Source organism: Mytilus galloprovincialis, chromosome 12 (genome assembly GCF_965363235.1).
Source record: "Mytilus galloprovincialis chromosome 12, xbMytGall1.hap1.1, whole genome shotgun sequence".
Lineage (NCBI taxonomy): Eukaryota > Metazoa > Mollusca > Bivalvia > Mytilida > Mytilidae > Mytilus > Mytilus galloprovincialis.
The window spans coordinates 80,269,486-80,290,689 of record NC_134849.1 but is presented as its reverse complement, the minus strand read 5'-3'; the positions used below and the strand labels follow the sequence as shown (position 1 = coordinate 80,290,689).

Sequence of the window (21,204 nt, the reverse complement as noted above, 5' to 3'; positions counted from 1 at the left end):
TATTGGGGAGAGACAGCATTAATGAAGGCTGCCATGGAAGGACACCTGGAGATCTGTCGTCTCCTCATTGATAGAGGATGTAAGATCCACATCACAAATGTATGTTATCTACTTAGTCTGATCACATTACTATTAATCTACACTAAATTGTATTCAGTTGTGACCACTGATTCATGTGATATATATTTTGTTTATATTTTGTTTACATAACATTGTCCAGTTTATCAGACAAGTTTTGATGTCAGTTGTATTATTCCAGGAGTATGGACGGACAGCATTAATGTATGCTGGCGGGGAAGGACACCTGGAGGTCTGTAAACTCCTCATTGATAGAGGATGTAAGATCGACATCTCAGATGTATGTTATCTACTTAGTCTGATCATATTACTATTAATCTACACTAAATCATGTTGTTAATTAGACAGGTTTAACAAACAAATATTTGTAATAATTATATAAAGTGGGGTCTCATTTTACTCGTATTATTGTTCTGAATTAGAAAATATTACTCCCTTTCATGTTTCTTGAAAAAAATATTTTATTAAAATGAATGATGATACTGAATCTACACTAATTCCTGTTGTTAATTAGACAGTTTTAATGAACAAATATTTGTAAGAATCATATAAAGTGGGGTCTCATTTTGTTTGTTTTGTTCTACTGAATCCATTGATATAATTATTTTACACATTTCTTGAAAAAAATATTTTTTTTAAGATATCAGGTTTTATGGAAGTTTTGACATTTCACAACAAAACATGTTTATTTATTGTTTATATACAATATAAATACAAGTATGACTGGTCATTGTATTCAGTTTTGACCACTGATTCATGTGATATATATATTTTGTTTATATTTATTCCACAACATTGTCCAGTTTATCAGACAAGTTTTGATGTCAGTTGTATTATTCCAGGTTGATGGACAGACAGCATTAATGAAGGCTGCCTATGGAGGACGCCTGGAGATCTGTAGTCTCCTCATTGATGGAGGATGTAAGATCGACACCACAGATACAGTATGTTATCTACTTAGTCTGATCACATTACTATTTATCTACACTAAATCATGTTGTTAATTAGACAGGTTTGATAAACAAATATTTGTAATAATTATATAAAGTGGGGTCTCATTTTACTCGTATTATTGTTCTGAATCAGAAAATATAACTCCTTTTCATGTTTTTAAATAATTTTTTTTTTATTAAAATGGACAATGATACTGAATCTACACTAATTCCTGTTGTTAATTAGACAGTTTTAATGAACAAATATTTGTAAGAATCATATAAAGTGGGGTCTCATTTTGTTTGTTTTGTTCTACTGAATCCATTGATATAATTATTTTACACATTTCTTGAAAAAAATATTTTTTTAAGATATCAGGTTTTATGGAAGTTTTGACATTTCACAACAAAACATATTTATTTATTGTTTATATAGAATATAAATACAAGTATGACTGGTCATTTTATTCAGTTTTGACCACTGATTCATGTGATATATATTTTGTTTATATTTATTACACAACATTGTCCAGTTTATCAGACAAGTTTTAATGTCAGTTGTAGGATATGTTGTATATTATTGATATTGATAACAAAGTATTGTACATAATAGTTACATGTTATTTGGTTATATTATAGATCAATGGATACACAGCTTTACATTTGGCTGCTGGGAGGGGATATCTACAGATCACAAGATGTCTGGTAGAACAAGGAGGTGCCAGTCCCTTAGTTACAACATTTAAGGTAATATTTTATAGTATATGCCCAGTGTTTAACTATTAAGTAATGAATCACTAAAATGATGTATAAGATATGGTTGGATTCTCTTTAAAGGCTATAGTTAAAAGTCATATGATTATTTAAATTGGACTTAAGATTATGAAAAAGTTATATAGACTTGAATGGCTAAATTTTATCATAAAAAAACATGAACATCTGATAAGAGAAGTTCATTAATATTTTTACCAAAATCTTCAAAAACACAAGAACATAGACTATCATCGTATTTAAAGTCAGTGTAAACAAACAACTTGTCAAACAAAACTTACATCCGTTGTCATGACAATTATAACAAAGACTAATTACTAGACAATATTTGTATGTTCAATAAGGAGGAAATAAAAAATGTTTAATAATTTTATATTGTGTTGGCACTTTTAAAATAATTTGAAAGAGATGATCCTATAAAGACTATAATTTTTTTTCAAATTCCTGTAATCAAATTGTCTATAGCTAGTGGCAGAGATACCTATCATCTTTGTCATCGTTTATTTATTTCCTTATTTAATTCAATATCAGTGATAACACTAAAAACTATAAAATGCTGTAAAATAACAATATAAAGATATAGGAGGGTAGAAATAGGGTATACAAGTAGAGGGGGTGTGGATGGGGTATAAAGACATAGGAGGGTGTGGATGGGGTATAAAGACATAGGAGGGTGTCTATGGGGTATACAGATATAGGAGGGTGTGGATGGGGTATAAAGACATAAGAGGGTGTGGATGGGGTATACAGATATAGCAGGGTGTGGATGGGGTATACAGAAACAGGAGGGTGTGGATGGGGTATACGGATATAAAAGGGTGGATGTGGTATACAGATATAGGAGGGTGTGGATAGGGTATACAGATATAGGAGGGTGTGGATGGGGTATACAGATATAGGAGGGTGTGGATATGGTATACATATACAGGAGGGTGTGGATGGGGTATACAGATATAGGAGGGTGTGGATGGGGTATACAGATATAGGAGGGTGTGGATGGGGTATACAGATATAGGAGGTCGTTGGTGGGGTGAACAGATATAGGAGAGTGTGGATGTGGTATACAAATATAGGAGGGTGTGAATGAGGTATAAAGACATAGGAGGGTGTGAATGGGGTATATAGATATAGGAGGATGTGGATTGGGTTTACAGATATAGGAGGGTGTTGATGTGGTAGGGGTATATAGATATAGGAGGATGTGGATGTGGTTTACAGATATAGGAGGGTGTGGATGGGATATACCAGTTATATTGTTGGCTTTTTTCAAAACTACCTCTTCCATTTTTTTTGGGGAAAATATGCATCATTTTTTATCAAATTGGAAAATTTAAAATAAACCATAAATTTGACTGAAACTTCAATTTACAGACCCATTTTCAAGAGTCAAACTCTGCTTGAAAATAAGACCCCATTTTGTCAGTGATGATACATAAATAAAGCCTCAAATGTGCATGTATAGTCAGAAAATTGTTTAAATAAGTGTTTTTCAGTTTGTATTCATGCACAATAACTACTGAGACTGCATTGTTTGGGAAAAAGATGTCTATTTGGGAATAATTTAAACCATTTTTTTTTCAAATTGGGATTTTTCTCCATTAATTTAAGGCAATCAATATCACTGTATACGGATATAAAAGGGTGTTGATGGGGTATACATATATAGGAGGGTGTGGATGGGGTATACAGATTTAGGAGGGTGTGGATAGGGTATACAGATATAGGAGGGTGTGGATGGGGTATACAGATATAGGAGGATGTGGATTGGGTTTACAGATATAGGAGGGTGTGGATGGGGTATAAAGACATAGGAGGGTGTTGATGGGGTATACAGATATAGGAGGGTGTGGATGGGGTATACGAATATAGGAGGGTGTGGATGGTGTATATAGATATAGGAGAGTGTGGATGGGGTATACAGATATAGGAGAGTGGTTGGGGTATACAGATATAGGAGGGTGTGGATGGTGTATACAGATATAGGAGTGTGGGGATGGAGTATACAGATATAGGAGGGTGTGGATGGTGTATACAGATATAGGAGGGTGTTGATGGGTTATACAGATATAGGAGGGTGTGGATGGGGTATACAGATATAGGAGAGTGTGGATTGGGTAGACAGATATAGGAGGGTGTTGATGGGTTATACAGATATAGGAGAGTGTGGATGGGGTATACAGATATAGGAGGGTGTTGATGGGTTATACAGATATAGGAGGGTGTAGATGGGGTATACATATATAGGAGGGTGTGGATAGGGTATACATATATAGGAGGGTGTGGTGTGGGTATACAGATATAGAGGGGGTGTGGATGGGTTTACATATTAGAAAATCGTGAATGGAAGAAGAAAAAAATGAAAATGGAGAGGAATCGGTAAAAAAATAATGAATAGAAAAGAATTGGGTTCAAAAATATAGAAAATAGAGAACAATATTGGGTTGTAAAAAATATAAAGAACTGTCAATAATGTGTCCACAAAATTGGAAAAGATAGTTAACTAGAGGCTCTAAAGAGCCTGTCTCGCTCACCTATGTGAATAATAAGCAAAGTAAGCAGATGGATTCATGACAAAATTGTGTTTTGGTGATGGTGATGTGTTTGTACATTTTACTTTACTGAACATTCTTGCTGCTTACAATTATCTCTATCTATAATGAACTTGGCACAGTAGTTTTAGTTGAAAATGTTAGTAAAAATTTACAAATTTTATGAAAATTGTTAAAAGTTGACTACAAAGGACAATAACTCCTTAGGGAGTCAATTGACCATTTTGGTCATGTTGACTTAATTTTAGGTCTTACTTTGCTGTATATTATTGCTGTTTAAAATTTATCTCTATCTATAAAAATATTCAAGATAATAAGCAAAAAAAGCAAAATTCCCTTCAAATTACCAATTCAGAGGCAGCAACCCAACAACAGGTTGTCCAAGTCATCTGAAAATTTCAGGGCAGATAGATCTTGACTTGATAAACAATTTTACCCCATTTCAGATTTGCTCTAAATGCTTTGGTTTTTGAGTTATAAGCCAAAATCTGCATTTTACCCCTATGTTCTATTTTTAGCCATGGCGGCCATCTTAGTAGGTTTGCCAGGTCACGCCATACATTTTTTAAACTAGATACCCCAATGATGATTGTGGCCAAGTTTGGTTAAATTTGGCCCAGTAGTTTCAGGGAAGATTTTTGTAAAAGTTAATGACGACGACGACGGACCATGCCAGACGCTGGATGCCAAGTGATGGGAAAAGCTCACTTGGCCCTATGGGCCAGGTGAGCTAAAAATGAAGACCCTCAAGGTCCTCCACACCCTCATGTAGACATAAGGATGCATTTACCAATCTTCAAACTGCAAAGAAAATTATAGGACAAAAAAGAGTTAAAAGCCTATTTAAAGTCTTCACAAAATTGAGAAAAATAATCTAAATGTCGTCTCATGAGTTATATATATATTTTTTTAGCATCTGTTTAGATTAAATAATATACCACTCAGCTGCTACTGGTCTTATTAATTGTAAGATATTTGGGACTGGACCGCCCCTCTTTTCCTTCTCCTGCCATCCTTCTCCCTTTTCCCTCCCTTTTCTCTCTCCCTTACCTTTTCCCACATACAATGACATACATTTCATTAAAATCCATAAAACATTCAGGAAGAGTTTCACTCAGAAGATTAGTAAATGCCATACTATTAAAGAAATGAGTATCTCCCCTTTAACATTTAGAACTTTCTCATGTAAATATTTCTCCAATATCCATTCAGTTGTTCAGGAGTAGATGCGCTTAAAACAGATACATTAATAGACAGATAGGGTGCAATATACCTGCAACGTGATCAGACGCATACAAATTCCCATCTAGGAGGGACATTCCAATGCAACCTCCCATATTTCTGATATTTGACAAATTTTAATCGGAAATAGTCCTGTCAAGGACGGCAGTAAAAATCATGAATGTGTTTCCCAAGCTTAACTCTGATGCACGCAATTTCCCGATTAATAATAAAATATTAATCAAAGGCGTAGTGCTCAAATTGTTATTTGTACCACAAGAAATATCATTGAGGCGGATTCAGCAGGGGTTCGTGGCCACTAAAGAGCCCGAGAAATTTTGGGATAAATGGTGCAAAATCCTGCATTCTGACCCTCTCCTGACACTTAAATTTCACTTATGAAAATTTTTTTTTAGTAACAATTTGAGTTATCTCACTTTTTTGAAAGTCAAATTCAAAATATAAAAAAAAAGAAAAGAATTTGAAACATGAAATGTGTCAAAAAATCAACAATCATATTCATGATCATATTGGATACAAAAAGTGGAATATCTTGGCTTAAATTTATACTTCCAATTTTGTGTTGGATGCCATTCAATGGATTTTTCATAGTTGCCGAGCGTAGCGGGGCCAATTTTGTTTAGGACCTTTTTTTTGGTCAAAAACATAAAATAAGTGTAATATATATGCACTAATTTAATAGTTCTTGACGTGAGGCTTGTATATAAATAAAGAGTAAGGGTTAAACATTTTTTATTTGGTATTCTAACCCATTTAACATGTTAAATTTCTATTATAAATTGATTGGATGGATCCAAAGCTAGAATTTCTTATTGACATTTATTGAGAGGTTTCTAGTGATGACTTCTGTACACATCTTTCGTCAAAGACGTATGTATGGTTCAACTTCACCAGAAGCATATATTCCTCTGATTTCGTCGAGAAAATCGTCAATGATTCTGTCATAAACGATGTCAATGTTTTATGAACATACAAAAAAATTGCCTGCTTTTAATACATTTGATGCTAAATAATTTTGTTGTAAGTTTTCTTCTAATCGCTGAAAAATGGGTAAGATAATTATTTCAACCCAGGTACGACGGCAAAAATCATTTTTTTTAAATCTATTCACAGCGGGAAATCTCCGATTTTCAATATTTTGATCTGTTGAATCAGTTGGGATTTAGAAATGTACATAAAATTTAATAATACTTTTAGATATTTGGATGATATTTTGGCTATATATGTATACTAAAGAAATTTATCCTGTTGAACTTACCTTAAATAAAGCTAATACTAACAATGACCACAGCCCCTTTCCTCGATTCGCTCGTGTATGTAGCAATGTTTTAGATTTTAACGAGAGAATTTCTCATTGCATTAAAGACCTGTTGGTGACCTTCTGCTGTTGTCTGCTCTATGGTCGGGTTGTTGTCTCTTTGGCACATTCCCCATTTCCATTCTAAATTTTATACCTTTTGAAGCAGTGACAATTACTCGACTAAAGCACAACCTGCGGCTGTTGTCTACCCTTAGGTCTGGTTAGATATGTGTTACAGAAACCTTCTTTGTAGTTATCAGATGAAAGCAATATAAAGATGCATCTGTATTTTAGGGTAAGACTCCTTATGATCTAGCAGCAGAATGGAAATACGGGCAGTATGAAAAAGTGATGGAATACCTACAGGTACATATAGTGATATAAAGTAACAAATGCTTACACATAGAATGAATCGAGTAGAAAATAAGTTACTAAATGTAAAGAAATATAAAACTCAGAAATCAAAGGCTGCAAAACCAAAATACTTCAGGAGAGAAATCTTCAGAAATTAGTTTTGAACAAACAATTTAAAATTCTAATGCAATTTATTTGTTATCACCATTTTGATTGGACAACATCATATATTTGAGGGGCTAAATCCACACTTAACAAGCTTTTAACTAAGCTTAGTTGTCATTTTTCAATTCAGGAATTTATTATTATGTGATTTCTTCAATATTCAACAAAATTAGGCCAACAAAAATTAATTAGTAGATTTTCATCCGAATTTTTTGAAAAAATGGGGCAGGTGTGAGTATTTTATTTTTTTAATTTTATTTCACATGAAACTTTCTTGTCACGTGTTATTCATATATGCAAGTGTAAAAATAAGCTTATATCATGTAAATACATGCATAAGGTATCATGCATAAGACAATAACAATCAAAACCAAGGAGTAAATAAAGACTCATAAAACCAAAAGAGATTTTCATCTACAGTTACAAAAACTAAATAAGAAACAACAAAAACTCCACTAAAAACCGGGAGCGAAATCAGTTGCTTCGGAAGGGTAAGCATTCCTCGCATTGTATACGGCACCCGTCGTGTTATTTCTTTGATGGAAGGTTATTATGACTGAGGAAGAATATCAGATATGATTTCTGACACACGTTTGTCATAATGGCCATCAGCTCATGATGGCGCCCATAAATTTTTTTGAGTAAAGACCTATTTTTTATTGATTCATAGCCCTTTCTTAGCAACTTTTGAGAAAGCAGTATTCCTCGTTCAACATAATCAACGTACTTTGAGCTAACTCTAGAGTAACGTATCAATTAAGACAAATATACTCCATATGCTGGTGCCGCTTTTTCAAATTCGTAAATATACATCTCTGATTGGCAAACCACTGTTCTACATGTAATTGCCGCTTTAGAAACCTATTTTATAGTAAACAGCAGAAACGTGGAGAAATGCTCTCTTCAGTTGGACTACCTACACCAAAATTGTGCTTTCTAAGCAATGTTTTGTTGTCCTATTAAAATGAAGCAAATACATTGGTATGCAACACAAGTATGATAAGTACAGAATAAAATGAAAACTCAAACAGTATTGAAATAATAGGGTTGGTCCTAGTCCAAATAGTTATGATGTCTGGCAAGGCTATTTTAATTTTTTTCTAGAACGCCTTCCAACAATGGTTGTAGGACTAGGTTGGTCCTGAATATGCAAGATGCAAATATTTTCTAGAACGCCTTCCAACAATGGTTGTAGGACTAGGTTGGTCCTGAATATGCAAGATGCAAATATAATTACAATGTAGAACATAGTTGTTTAATGACTCTATCGGGGGTAATGGGACAGAGAATGTTAGCTGTTTGTCTACAAAAAACGAATGGCTAATCTAGATCTAAGGGCTTGCTATAAATTAAGAAATAAAAAATGCATATGTTTGTCGACTTTCTGAACTCAAAATACGGCCAACAATCTAACAAGTTCATGCTTGTGTCTATTTCTTTATTTCAGTCATGAATTGTGTACTAATCATGCTAATAAGTTCCACGATTCTTACGCTTTTGGGTTTCATTCACACTCCAAATTTCTTGACACAAAGTTATTGTGTAATTAAAAAAAATCCAAGGTGTTTTACTCACAAACATTTGTGACATACGGCGATTTCCGTTCTTGGACACAGCGTATTACCCGTAACCTGCATATTTCACGCCCGTCTTGTAATCAATCTCTATTCTCGGTAAATGAAGTTGTCATCATAGATAAGCAGAATATATCGACTTAATCATTGAGTAAGAATACTCTTAAGAAATTTGAAAACCGAAATTTGAAACAGGAAGTTTTTAATGAAACGAAATTATCGACGGTTACCGGTAATGGAAATGAACAAAATCCGGAAATCATAATTTTTCAAAAAATAAAAAAAATCGGGGCGTGAAAATATCAGAGGGGCAGGCGGGGATGAAAATCTATCAATTAATTTTAATTGGTCATAGCAGATGTCTTTTATTTCATATTCTAGAGAGAACAAGACGAGAGCAAGTTTTCTTGATTTTTGATATTTAATTGTTTTTGGTTATTGATTTAAGGATGTACAGCGGCGGGTGGGCGGCTGCCAAACACTGTTCGTTCATTAACATGTAAAAGCTTTGACAAAATCTTTTCAAATTAAGATATGTTGTTTCCTGTGACTAAATGAAGGTCAAGTTCAATTTTCACGATTTGAGTTGTTGACCTTTCAGTAACAAAAGTGATTTTTACTATATGAATTTGAGTAAGTTCCCTTTGAATAGAAATGGTGTAATTAAAAATTAATTTCTATGTCATTTGGTCTCTTGTTTGTTTTGAGTTATTTCCCTTTGAACAGAAATGGTATAATTAATGATTAATTTCTATGTCATTTGGTCTCTTGTTTATTTTGAGTTATTTCCCTTTGAACAGGAATGTTTTAATTATAAGTATCTCATCAAAAATAGAATACTTATTCTAACAATGTACTTAGATTTTGGATATTGGACCATAATAGGTAAATGTCGAATTTCAAATTTTTCAGTTCTTTGACCACATTCTTTTTGTGTCTGTGCTGTTTCAAATATTCAATTTTTTTTATTTTGAATAGAATGCATAGAAATGGAGAAAACTGTATTGTATTAACTATTTTTTGCTTGGCCAACAATTAACTTTATCCTACTTTAGCAAATATCCTTTTACGTAGCTAACAAATATACCACTAGCCTTTTTACACTCAGATTATGAGTTTGAGTCCCTCACATTGCAGGTCCTTTGCCTTCTTAAATTCACGCAAGTAATCAGTTTTCCACACTTTTTGTCGTCATGCTTACAGAATCTGTAATACAGATGTTGATTTGATATTTGGTATACAGTTTTAGGTTTACCGTGACAAATTATAGAACAATTTCAGATTTTGTTCCGGTCTGAAACTTTGTGCAGAGTTATGGTCCTTTGGCTTAAACAATGAAGGAAAGTGATCAGTTTTCAGCATTTTTATACGTTCATATTTATAATGCTCTGATGTCATAGGTGTTGTCGTCAGCTGCGTCATTGTCGGAAGACACATTTGGTTTCCAGACAATAAATTTAGTTTAATTGATGTCTCTCTATGAAAATAAGCATTTTTATAGTTTCCGAACAATAACTTGTGTTTTTGTGTATGAATCTTTCTAAAAAATTGTACTACAAGGTTCCATACCACAAAGAGAAAGGGAATGAGTTTGGGGGGATTTTTTTTCAAATTTTTTTGGGGTTCATATTTTTTACTTCAAAATTTTTGAAAATTGAAATTTTTTGAAAAGTTTCAAGAAGAAATCTTCAATAGCACTGTATTGCAAAAAGCACAGTATTGCACAATAGCAAGAAATCTTCCATTGCGCAGTAGCACAGTATTTGCACAATGGCACAGTATTGTGCAAATACACAGTATTGTACAATAGCACAGTATTTTGGCAATAGCAAGAAATCTTTATTTGCACATTATTGCACAATAGCATAGTATTGTACAATAGCAGGAAAACTTCAATTCAAAATAAAGACAAATCTTTTAACCAATTTTAATGGGATTAATTTAAAGTCTTTAATTTTTTTCAAGGAGAAATCTTCAATTGCACAGTATTGCAAAAAACACAGTATTGTGCAACAGCAAAGTATTGCGCAATAGCATTGTATTGGGCAATATCACAGTATTGGGCAAAAGCAAGAAATCTTTAATTGCACAGTATTGTACAATAGCACAGTATTGTGCAATAGCAAGAAATCTTTAAGAGCACAGTATTGCACAATAGCACAGTATTGTGCAATAGCAAGAAATCTATAATTGCAAAGTTTTGTGCAAAAGCACAGTATTGCACAGTAGCAAGAAATCTTCAATTGCACAGTATTGCACAATAGCACAGTATTGCACAATAGCACAATATTGCACAATAGCAGGAAATCTTCAATTGAAAATAAAGACATTCTTTTAACCAATTTCAATTGGATTAATTAAAAGTCTTTAATTTTTGGGGTTCTAACCTTGTATTACTATTTTGGATAATGAGCCCCATTTTTAAATTGATCTACATTGAGGTCAAAAGGGTCCAAAATTAAACTTTGTTTGATTTCATCAAAATGTGTATTATTGCTTTTCTTTCATATGCAGACTAACTATGCATTTAGATTTTTAATTTCTTCAAATTGGTCAATATTAAGGTCCAAAGTGTCCCAAATTAAACTTTAATTTTAATTTCAAAAAAGAAATGAATTATAGGTGTTCTTTAATATGCTGAATCAAAGCGTGTTTTAAGATTTTTAAGATTACTGGGCACAGTATTCAAGTTGGTTAAAATTGAATTATTATATGCCCAATCAAACAGTGTTTTGAATTTTAGATTTTGAGCATGTTTTCAAAGTTGGTCCAATTTGTGTTCCAAAATTAAACTTTGTTTGATTTCATCAAAAATTGAATTATCAGTGCTCTTTGGTTTGCCCAATCTTACACTGTATTAAGATTTTGGATTTTAAACTCCTGTTTGATATCATCAAAAATTGAATTCTTGCGGTTCTTTGATATACTTGGATTGTGGATATTGAACCATAATAGGTAAATGTCAAATTTTTAATTTTATTCATTCTGTCATTCATTCTGTGTAACAAATATATATTCTTGAGTAATTCATTCAGAACGAGAATTTTCATTGTACATTTACAAATATTTCGAGGGGGTAGATTCCATGCTCTACCTGCAGTCCTTAACTAGGGAAAGTAGCCATTTTGTATTCCGAAATTTATACGACCACAAAAATTATTTTTGCATTTATAGCATTATTCGTAATACTATGATGTTGGCCTCAGCGTCATCTTCAGAAAACGCATTTGGTTTCCAGACAATAACTTTAGTTTAAGTGAATGGCTCTCTATGAAGTTTTACCAGAAGGTTCAAAAATATACCACAAAAGGAAGGTTGGAATTGATTTTGGGGGTTATGGTACCAACAGCATAATATAAGCATTTTTGTAGTTTCCAGAATAACTTTAGTGTAAGTGTATGGATCTCTCTGAAATTGGATCACAAGGTTCAATATCACAAAGGGAAGGGTGGGATTGATTCAATGAGTAATTGCCCTAAATGTTCAGAATTTAGGGGCAAGAAGGGCCCAAAAACAAGCATTTTTTCTAGTTTCTAGACAATAACTTGTGTTTAGGTTTATGGATCTCTCTTAAATTGTACAACAAGGTTCCATACCACAAATGGAAGGCTGGGATTGAGTTTTGGGGTAAAAAATCAATGAGGGGGGGGTCAATTTTTTGGGGGAGTTCATATTTTTTCTTCAAAATTTTTGAGAAGTTTAAAGAAGAATTCAATTGCACAGTATTGCACAATAACAAGAAATCTTCAATTGCACATTATTGCACAGTAGCACAGTATTGTACAATAGCACAATATTTTGGAAATTGTAAGAAATCTTTAATTGCACAGTATTGCACAAAAGCACAGTATTGCTCAATAGCACATTATTGCCTAATAGCACAGTACTGCACAATAGCAAGAAATCTACAATTGCACAGTATTGAGCAAAAGCACAGTATTGCACAATAGCTCAGTATTGTGCAATTGCAAGAAATCTTCAATTGCACAGTAGCACAGTATTGCACAATAGCAAGAAATCTTCAATTGCACAGTATTGTGCAGTAGCACAGTATTGCACAATAGCATAGCATTGCGCAATAGCAAGAAATCTTCAATTGCATAGAATTGTGCAATAGCAGAAAATCTTCAATTGAACATAAAGACAATTCTTTTAACCAATTTCAATGGGATAAATTAATTTCAAAATAGCACAGTATGTTTTTTAATCTTTTAACCAATTCCAATGGGATTTATTTAAAGTCTTTAATATTTGGGGTTCTAACCTTGTATTACTATTTTGGATATTGGGCCCCATTTTTAAATTGGTCTACATTGAGGTCAAAAGGGTCCGAAATTAAACTTTGTTTGATTTCATCTAAAACTGAGTTATTGGGGCTGTATGAGATGCTGAATCTTATTGTGCATTTAGACTTTGTATTTTGGGTCCTGTTTTTAAATTAGTCTATATAAAGGTTAGAAGGGTCCAAAATTAAACAGAGTTTGATTTCAACTAAAATTGAATTTTTGGTGTTTCTTTATATGCTGAATCTAACCATGTTGTTACATTTTGGATATCAGACCATTCTAGGAAAATTAAATGTCCCATTTCAAATTTTTAAGGTCTTTAACCACATTTATTTGTGTCAAAAACCTATGTTATGTCAAAAATTTGATCACAATCCAAATTCAGACAGTATCAACCTTGATTATTGTGTCCAAACATAACCAAAATGTTCAGGGTTCGACCTCCGCGGTCGTATCAGGCTGCCCTCATCGAAGCATTTTATTTTATCTTTAAGATATTGATTTGATATTTGGTATATAGATGTACCATGACAAGTTACAGATCAAATTCAGAGTTTGTTCTGGTCTGTTGTTTTTGTGCAGAGTTCTGATCCTTGGACTTAGAAAATTCGTTTGTATATATTGGTGTATACTATTGATTTTATTTGTACATGATTTGTATCTGTACTTATGTGTTTAATTATGACGAAGGACCAAAACATATGGAGATTGAATACACAATCATCAAGTGTCATATAAAAAAAGGCACACTGTTCAAAGTATCTATTTTACACACATCTCAGAACTTATTTCATGCATTCCAAATTTATGACAACACACTCGACCTCGGATGAGTTGAACCTCGGATAAGTCGAATACTTTGGTCCGTTACCTTCGACTTTGACATAATGAGGTTCGACTGTTTATAATGTGACACATTTTTATTGTATATTATTTTTTAGGGTAAATATTTTAGAAATTTAATAGTTCTATGAGTGACATGAGTGAAGATATATTAACATTGCATATTCCTCATTTTTTAGACTGTCATGTCAGAGAAATCTTCAGGTGTGACTGCTGGACAAGGGATGGAAGGTAATTTATTGTGGAGCCTGCGACTTTTGTCACAGAAAGCTCGACATAGGTTAAGTGATCCTGCGGTGGCAGCGTTAGCTAACTTCTTAAAAGCTTTATATTTTAGAAGCTAGAAGACCTGGATGCTTCATACTTTGTATATAGATGCCTTATATCACTAAGTTTTCGTCTGTCATATGTCCATTGTCCTTGACCTCATTTTCATGGTTCAGTGACTACTTGAAAAAGTCAACATTTTTTGTAATGTTAATTTCTTTCTTATTATGAGTAATAGGATAACTATATTTAGGAGGTGCGTACCTTGCAAGTTCCTCATGCCCAACAGACAATTTTCATTTGACCCTGACCTCATTTTATGGATCAGTGAACAAGGTTAAGTTTTCGTGGTCAAGTCCATATATCAAATACTATAAGCAGTAGGTCTACTATATTTGGTATATGGTCTAATGTAGGATGCTATATATTCATGTTTATTCGTACTCTGCAATCATGGCAATTGCAAGCAATATTCTTTTTTTTTTTTTTTTTTTTTTTTATCCATAATATACAACAGTACAGTTATCAAACAGTTAGTTCATATATATGAATGTAATATAATACAATCTATCAGAAAATGTATAGAACTTGAAAATAGCATTTTGTTGGGATTTTATAATTGTATCTTATTAAAAAGGACATACAAAAAAAAGTATAGAGAATTAATAAATAAAAAAATTAAAAGATGATTAAGAAAAACAAACAAAAAACAAAAAAACAAATATAAAAAAAAACAAAAATTTAGTTTGATGTCTGCTTATTTTGTATAGTTGCTAATCCATCAAATTATCCTGTAAAGCCTCTTGGTAAATGCACCAAGCTTGGTTAAACTTGTCAAAACATTTATTTTTGATTGATATCTTCTTCTCCAAAATATAATGATGCTTTATTTTTTCAATCAATGCTGTTAAACTTAATTCTCCTTTAAAATATCGTGTATTATATATATATATATATATATTGTTTAATCCAGAGAAAAATATTGTTTTGAGGGTCACCTTTGTACATTCGTGATAAATTTCCAAACAAAAAAATTTCCTGTGTAAATGGTATACTAATACCATTCTGGAGAAACCACATTTCAGTTTGCTCAATAAATTGTTGTACAAAATAACAGTCCCACAGTATATGTTCAATTGATTCTAGTTCAGTCTTACATAAAGTACAATATGGGTTTTGCACTATCCCAATTTTGTTTAAAAACGTATTTGTTGCCAGAATTTTATGATTAATTCTATACTGAAGCCATTGTAGCTTAGTATTTTGTTTAATAGCAAATGGTAGTTGAAAAATATTTTTCCAGTTTTGATTTTCTCAAACTAAAATTGCTTTCCATCTTTTTACTCCTGTAGGAACAGTGTTGTTTTTGTTTAGCACCAGCTACATATCTTTAGATCCCTTTTTGCTTTTGAGAATGGTCTTTATAACTGTTGGTATGAAAGGAGATACTAATTTATAATCTCCCCTATTAATTTTTTTGGAAGTCTTAGTTAGCATAGAAATTATGCTATTATATTTCATGATGTTTATATCCATCTGAAAACACTCCTGAAATTGATAAAAATTTAGAAAGATGCCATTCTCCCCAACAATATCATTTACATGTAGAGTACCCTTACTATGCCAGTCTTTGAAAAACACTGGTTTGTTGTCAATTTGGAATAGGTTATTCATCCAAATTGGACTGGAAAGAAAATATTCGCAGTCGTGCAAATTCATTTCTTTTTCAATTGCCATTTGCCAAGCACCCAGTACATCTTTCCAAAATTTATTCTTAATACTTTGCTGTAGTTGCTTTACATAGCTATTACCACAACTAAAGAATCTATCTTTATCAACATATGACATAATTATATTTCGCCATTTACAATTGTTTTTAAAAATTCTTCTTATCCAAGTACCTTTCAAAGCATTAGTGTCTTGTGTACAATTTGGAGTTTAGTATGGTGTTCATTATCACTGAACCAGTAAATATTTGTTTAGGGGCCATCTGAAGGACGCCTCCGGGTGCGAGAATTTCTCGTTGCATTGAAGACCTGTTGGTGACCTTCTGCTGTTGTCTGCTCTATGGTCGGGTTGTTATCTCTTTGGTACATTCCCCATTTCTATTCTCAATTTTATAAAAGCATGTAAATTAATAATTTTTAAGCCTCCATCACAATAATCTTTTTGTATTACATCTTTTTTCACTCTATGAACTGGTGAGTTCCAAATCAACTTATACATAAGTTCATTTATCTGTTTAATAATATCTTCACTTGGATTAGGTAGTGATAATATTAAATGATTTAAAATTGGCAACATAAGCGTCTTTACAACAGTAATTCGACCAATAACAGTAATGTTACGTCTAGACCATTGTTTGACTAGTCTTTTTATTTTTACAATATATTTTTGGTTTATTCCAGATTGTCCCACATTTTAAAATTTTAAAGTTCTGATTGTCCCACATTATTTCATGAAGTAAAATGTTTTTAAATAAACAAGGTTACTGTTGTTTGTATTGCTAAATAAACAAGAATTAATTAATTGCGAATTTAATATTAATTTTATAAAAGTATTAAAAAAATGTTATTTGAATAAATTATAGATTAACGCATATGGACCATAATTTGCTATTGGGCTCCGTTTCCTATAACTATAGAAAAGTGATAAAATGTGAATTACTGTAAGAAAAGTTGTAACTACATTTAAAGATGCCATTATTTTTATCAACATACAAGTGTATGCTACTCTTCCCTAGAAAAAAAATTGAAATTAACAAATTTCAAAGATTATACGACCGTATTTGTGTGTTGTTTCTCGCGTTACTTTTCGCGTCCGAAGTGCATAACGCTGACTAATTTATAGATAATCGTCACGGACAAATTCGTAATTTTTGCTTTAAAATAACAAAGAACATCGACCAATAAGAATAGTAAGAAGAAAATGCCGAGAACTATAAGTATTTCTGTAGCAGGTGTAAGAACACTGTCGTTATTTTGGTTTCCCATTTCGTAACGCACATTTTAGATGGTTTAATCTGCTTTGTTGTAAAAGAATTCTTTGCAACAATATGCAAATACGAACTCTCGCGAGATGTTCAAACAGGTAAATCAGAGATGATTTACATTCTTGTTTTGTTCTTCGTAATAATTAAGTTAGAAAATGACGTTATCGTTATGCGTTACATTTCACACGAAACAGAAGTCCATTTATTTATTAAAATTGTTTTTGTCGTTAAGTTCTAATCATTTCCGGTCATACGTGAAACATGTGACTAACATGTGATCACGCCCTTACAGCCGGATATACGAAATACTAGGTCTAAACATTGTATTTGTTTCCAACGGGATGTAAGCAAACATAATCTGTAGGCTTATTTCGTCTTGTTTAAAAAAGGAAAATACAATTTTCAAAGAGATTGCGCCGGGGGTCTTTTATTTTTACGATCTTGTGTGAAAATAAATGCCCAATGACTTGACAAAATCGATTTCAGATTTGACCGACGTTTTAACACACTTCGTTTCCCAATAACGATGTAAAGGGTCCTTGGAAAATTCAATCGAAATTACGTCTCCTATCATGGTGCCGATGTTCGTTGGATTGATTTAGCTTCAGCAGTAAATATTACTGGATATTTTAGGTGAATAAAGATAATTTAATAAAAAATACATGTTAATGTACCGTTACACTTGGAATGTACAAAGTTGGTATCTTTGTCACAATTTTTAATTAATTTTTTTTATTCATGTTCTGCAAACACTTATCAGAAACGCAATAAACTTGTCAAAGGAAAAGTAAACTTTTACCATGCATGACTTGAAAGGAAGTACTTTATTGATTTTAGCCCACTAAAGTAGGTTAAAATGTGGAAACCATGTAGATGGTGTACAGGTCACAAATATCACATGGTGCCTATTTTAAAGATGCTAATTCCAAGTTAAAAGTTGTTTTCTTTACTGGATTTAAAGAATTTTACATTACCAATGATTTGGAATAAATTGTATATAACTGGAATTTCAAAACCAAATATAAATACATTTTTTTGGCTAAAACATCAAGATACAACGATTATGGTATCCTGTATCAATGAAGAAAATACGGAAATTCCTGAATAAATTGTTCTAATTGTTTTCAAAACAAGCACATATTTAGGAGTTTTATAATACTGTTACATTTAAGATGGATTTTTAAGAAAAAGTATACTGTTCAGATCATTTTAAGCAGATTTTGCAATAAAATAAAACTAAAAAAATGCTTTCGGTTTCTTATGGTTTCCTGTCGCGTTTAAAAAAAACTTTAATTTAACATTGAAAATAGATTTTAAATATTAACATGAAGCAAGTAACACTAGTAATGGTGTTCATTTATGTCTTTTGAAATATATTGTGCAAAATAAAGAAAATAAAGATTGGTTTCCTGTTTTGTTTCCTGTCACGTAAACGGTGAATCAAAATGTATTAATTTTTTCTCGAAAAACTCAATTGTTCCATTAATACTATTCTAACATCAACACAACCCACAGAATAAAAGTTAAAGTTTTAGAACTTATAAAAAAGGATACAAAAAGAAACCAAAGGCTGAATACCAAATTATGGTCCATATTTTGATTATACAGATATAATATTTCTGATTTATAAAATATTTCAACAATGTTACATGATTTTTAAAACGGATGCCAATAAAGCAATTTTAATTTCATTTTCTCTATAAAGTTTGTAAATGAATTTAGAAATAATGCATGCTAATTTACAAAAAAAAAACAAGAATGTGTCCCCAGTACAATTTGGCATTAAAATTAGAAAGATCATATTATAGGGAACATGTGTACTTAGTTTCAAGTTGATTGGACTTAATGACATAACATCTATTTCCTCTGTTGTACTCTGTAATGAATGTCATTATATAGTCCAAATTTCAGCTGAAGTCCTGCAGGTGTTCTACCTAAATTCTACCAGACAGACTCAAATTCGTTGGTTTTTCTAAGTCTCTCTATTAAGCTCATGTTTCTTTGAGTAACGTCATCCACAAATCTAATTGTACTGGTCAATTCTTTCCTACATCTCATAAAAAGTAAAATCACCAAAATCCTGAACTCAGAGGAAAATCAATTCGGAAAGTCCATAATCACATAATTTGACGCTTAACATCACTACTGAATAGCTTAACAATAACTGGATAGGGCCCAGTCTTTTGAGATGGTATACGGTGAATTGCAACCACGTCTATGTCTTCTAAGGCCAAAAAAAAATATATGTCTGTTTCCTGCTTCCAAGGCAAATAAATCAGGGTCGGTAGGTCGGGATTTTTTTTTTTATTTTATTTTTTATTTTTGCACTCCTGGTCAGATTTGCAGTCCGTTAAATGTCATGTTTGGTTAGGGTCCTGTACCCCAAAATGATTTAATCCCTTTAAAGAAGCTTTAATTGAATAATCCTCCCAGTGCTGACATTATTTAAACTTTAATTGTAGCACATTTGTGCTGGGAGCAGCCATTTTGATGTTTGGGCATAGTAAAATACGGATCTGGATCGGACCGGAAATGAATTTTTCCCGACCGGAAACGATGTTTTTCCAGATTTGAATAAAAAGATCTAGGGTCGGGGGGTTTGAGTCAGGGTCGGTCGGGAAACAGGAAACAGACATATATTTTTTTTTGGCCTAATAGACATTTGCGGAAACTGTCATACACCTACGATTAGGATTACAATTACACTTACAGGTAACATTTAAATCTTGGGTTTTTCTCAAAGTGTAAAAAAATAAACCGTCGATCTAAAACAATGTAACAATATAAAAGTGATTTTTTTCTGTAGCTGAACAACGATTTTTTTTTCTGATAAAGAGGGAGGGCCATTTTCCTGTGAATTCTTTTCATTTGATAAGATAGGTAAATCATGTTTTAAATAGCCAGATCGATGCTAATTATAGTACATGAACATACGTCACATTATTTATTTCAATACCTTGAACAGGTATTCCTACAAAAACAAGGCCAAGACTATTTATTTTCTAGCTCACCTGGCCCGTAAGGCCAAGTGAGCTTTTCACATCACCTGGCGTCCGCCGTCCGTTGTCTGTCGTCCGTCGCCCGTTGTCGTTAAATTTTACAAAAATCTTCTCCTCTGAAACTACTGGGCCAAATTAATCCAAACTTGGCCACAATCATCTTTGGGGTATCTAGTTTAAAAAATGAGTCCAGTGAAACGGCCATCAAATCAAGATGGCCGCCACGGCTAAAAATAGAATATAGGGGTAAAATGCAGTTTTTTGTCTTATAACTCAAAAACCAAAGCATTTTGAGCAAATCTGACATGGGGTTAAATTGTTTATCAGGTCAAGATATATCTGCACTGAGATTTTTAGATGAATCGGACAACCTGTTGTTGGGTTGCTGCCCCTGAATTGGTAATTTTTAGGAAATTTTGCTGTTTTTGGTTATTATCTTAAATATTATTATAGATAGAGATAAACTGTAAACAGCAATAATGTTCAGCAAAGTAAGATTTACAAATAAGTCAACATGACCGAAATGGTCAGTTTACCCCTTAAGGAGTTATTGCCCTTTATAGTTAATTTTTAACCATTTTTCGTAAATCTTAGTAATCTTTTACAAAAATCTTCTCCTCTGAAACTACTCGGCCAAATTAATCCAAACTTAGCCACAATCATCTTTGGGGTATTTAGTTTAAAAAATGTGTCTGGTGAGACCCGGCCATCAAATTAAGATGGCTGCCACTGCTAAAAATAGAACATAGGGGTAAAATGCAGTTTTTGGCTTATAACTCAAAAACCAAAGCATTTAAAGCAAATCTGACATGGGGTTAAATTGTTTATCAGGTCAAGATCTATCTGCCCTGA

The 21,204-nt window shown here is 32.5% G+C and overlaps 1 protein-coding gene across 1 annotated transcript in view; it reads left to right on the top strand.

Annotated features, from left to right (window-relative positions):
* The first annotated feature begins 270 nt into the window (after positions 1–270).
* The window catches only part of LOC143054972 (uncharacterized), a 48,952-nt gene continuing 28,018 nt past the window's right edge, over positions 271–21,204 (top strand). Inside the window, exons 1-5 of the mRNA XM_076228070.1 lie at positions 271–358; positions 921–1,022; positions 1,650–1,757; positions 7,167–7,238; positions 14,274–14,325. Coding sequence (XP_076084185.1) covers positions 281–358; positions 921–1,022; positions 1,650–1,757; positions 7,167–7,238; positions 14,274–14,325 — 412 coding nt within the window. The 5' untranslated portion in view covers positions 271–280. The remainder of the gene's footprint in view (positions 359–920; positions 1,023–1,649; positions 1,758–7,166; positions 7,239–14,273; positions 14,326–21,204) is intronic.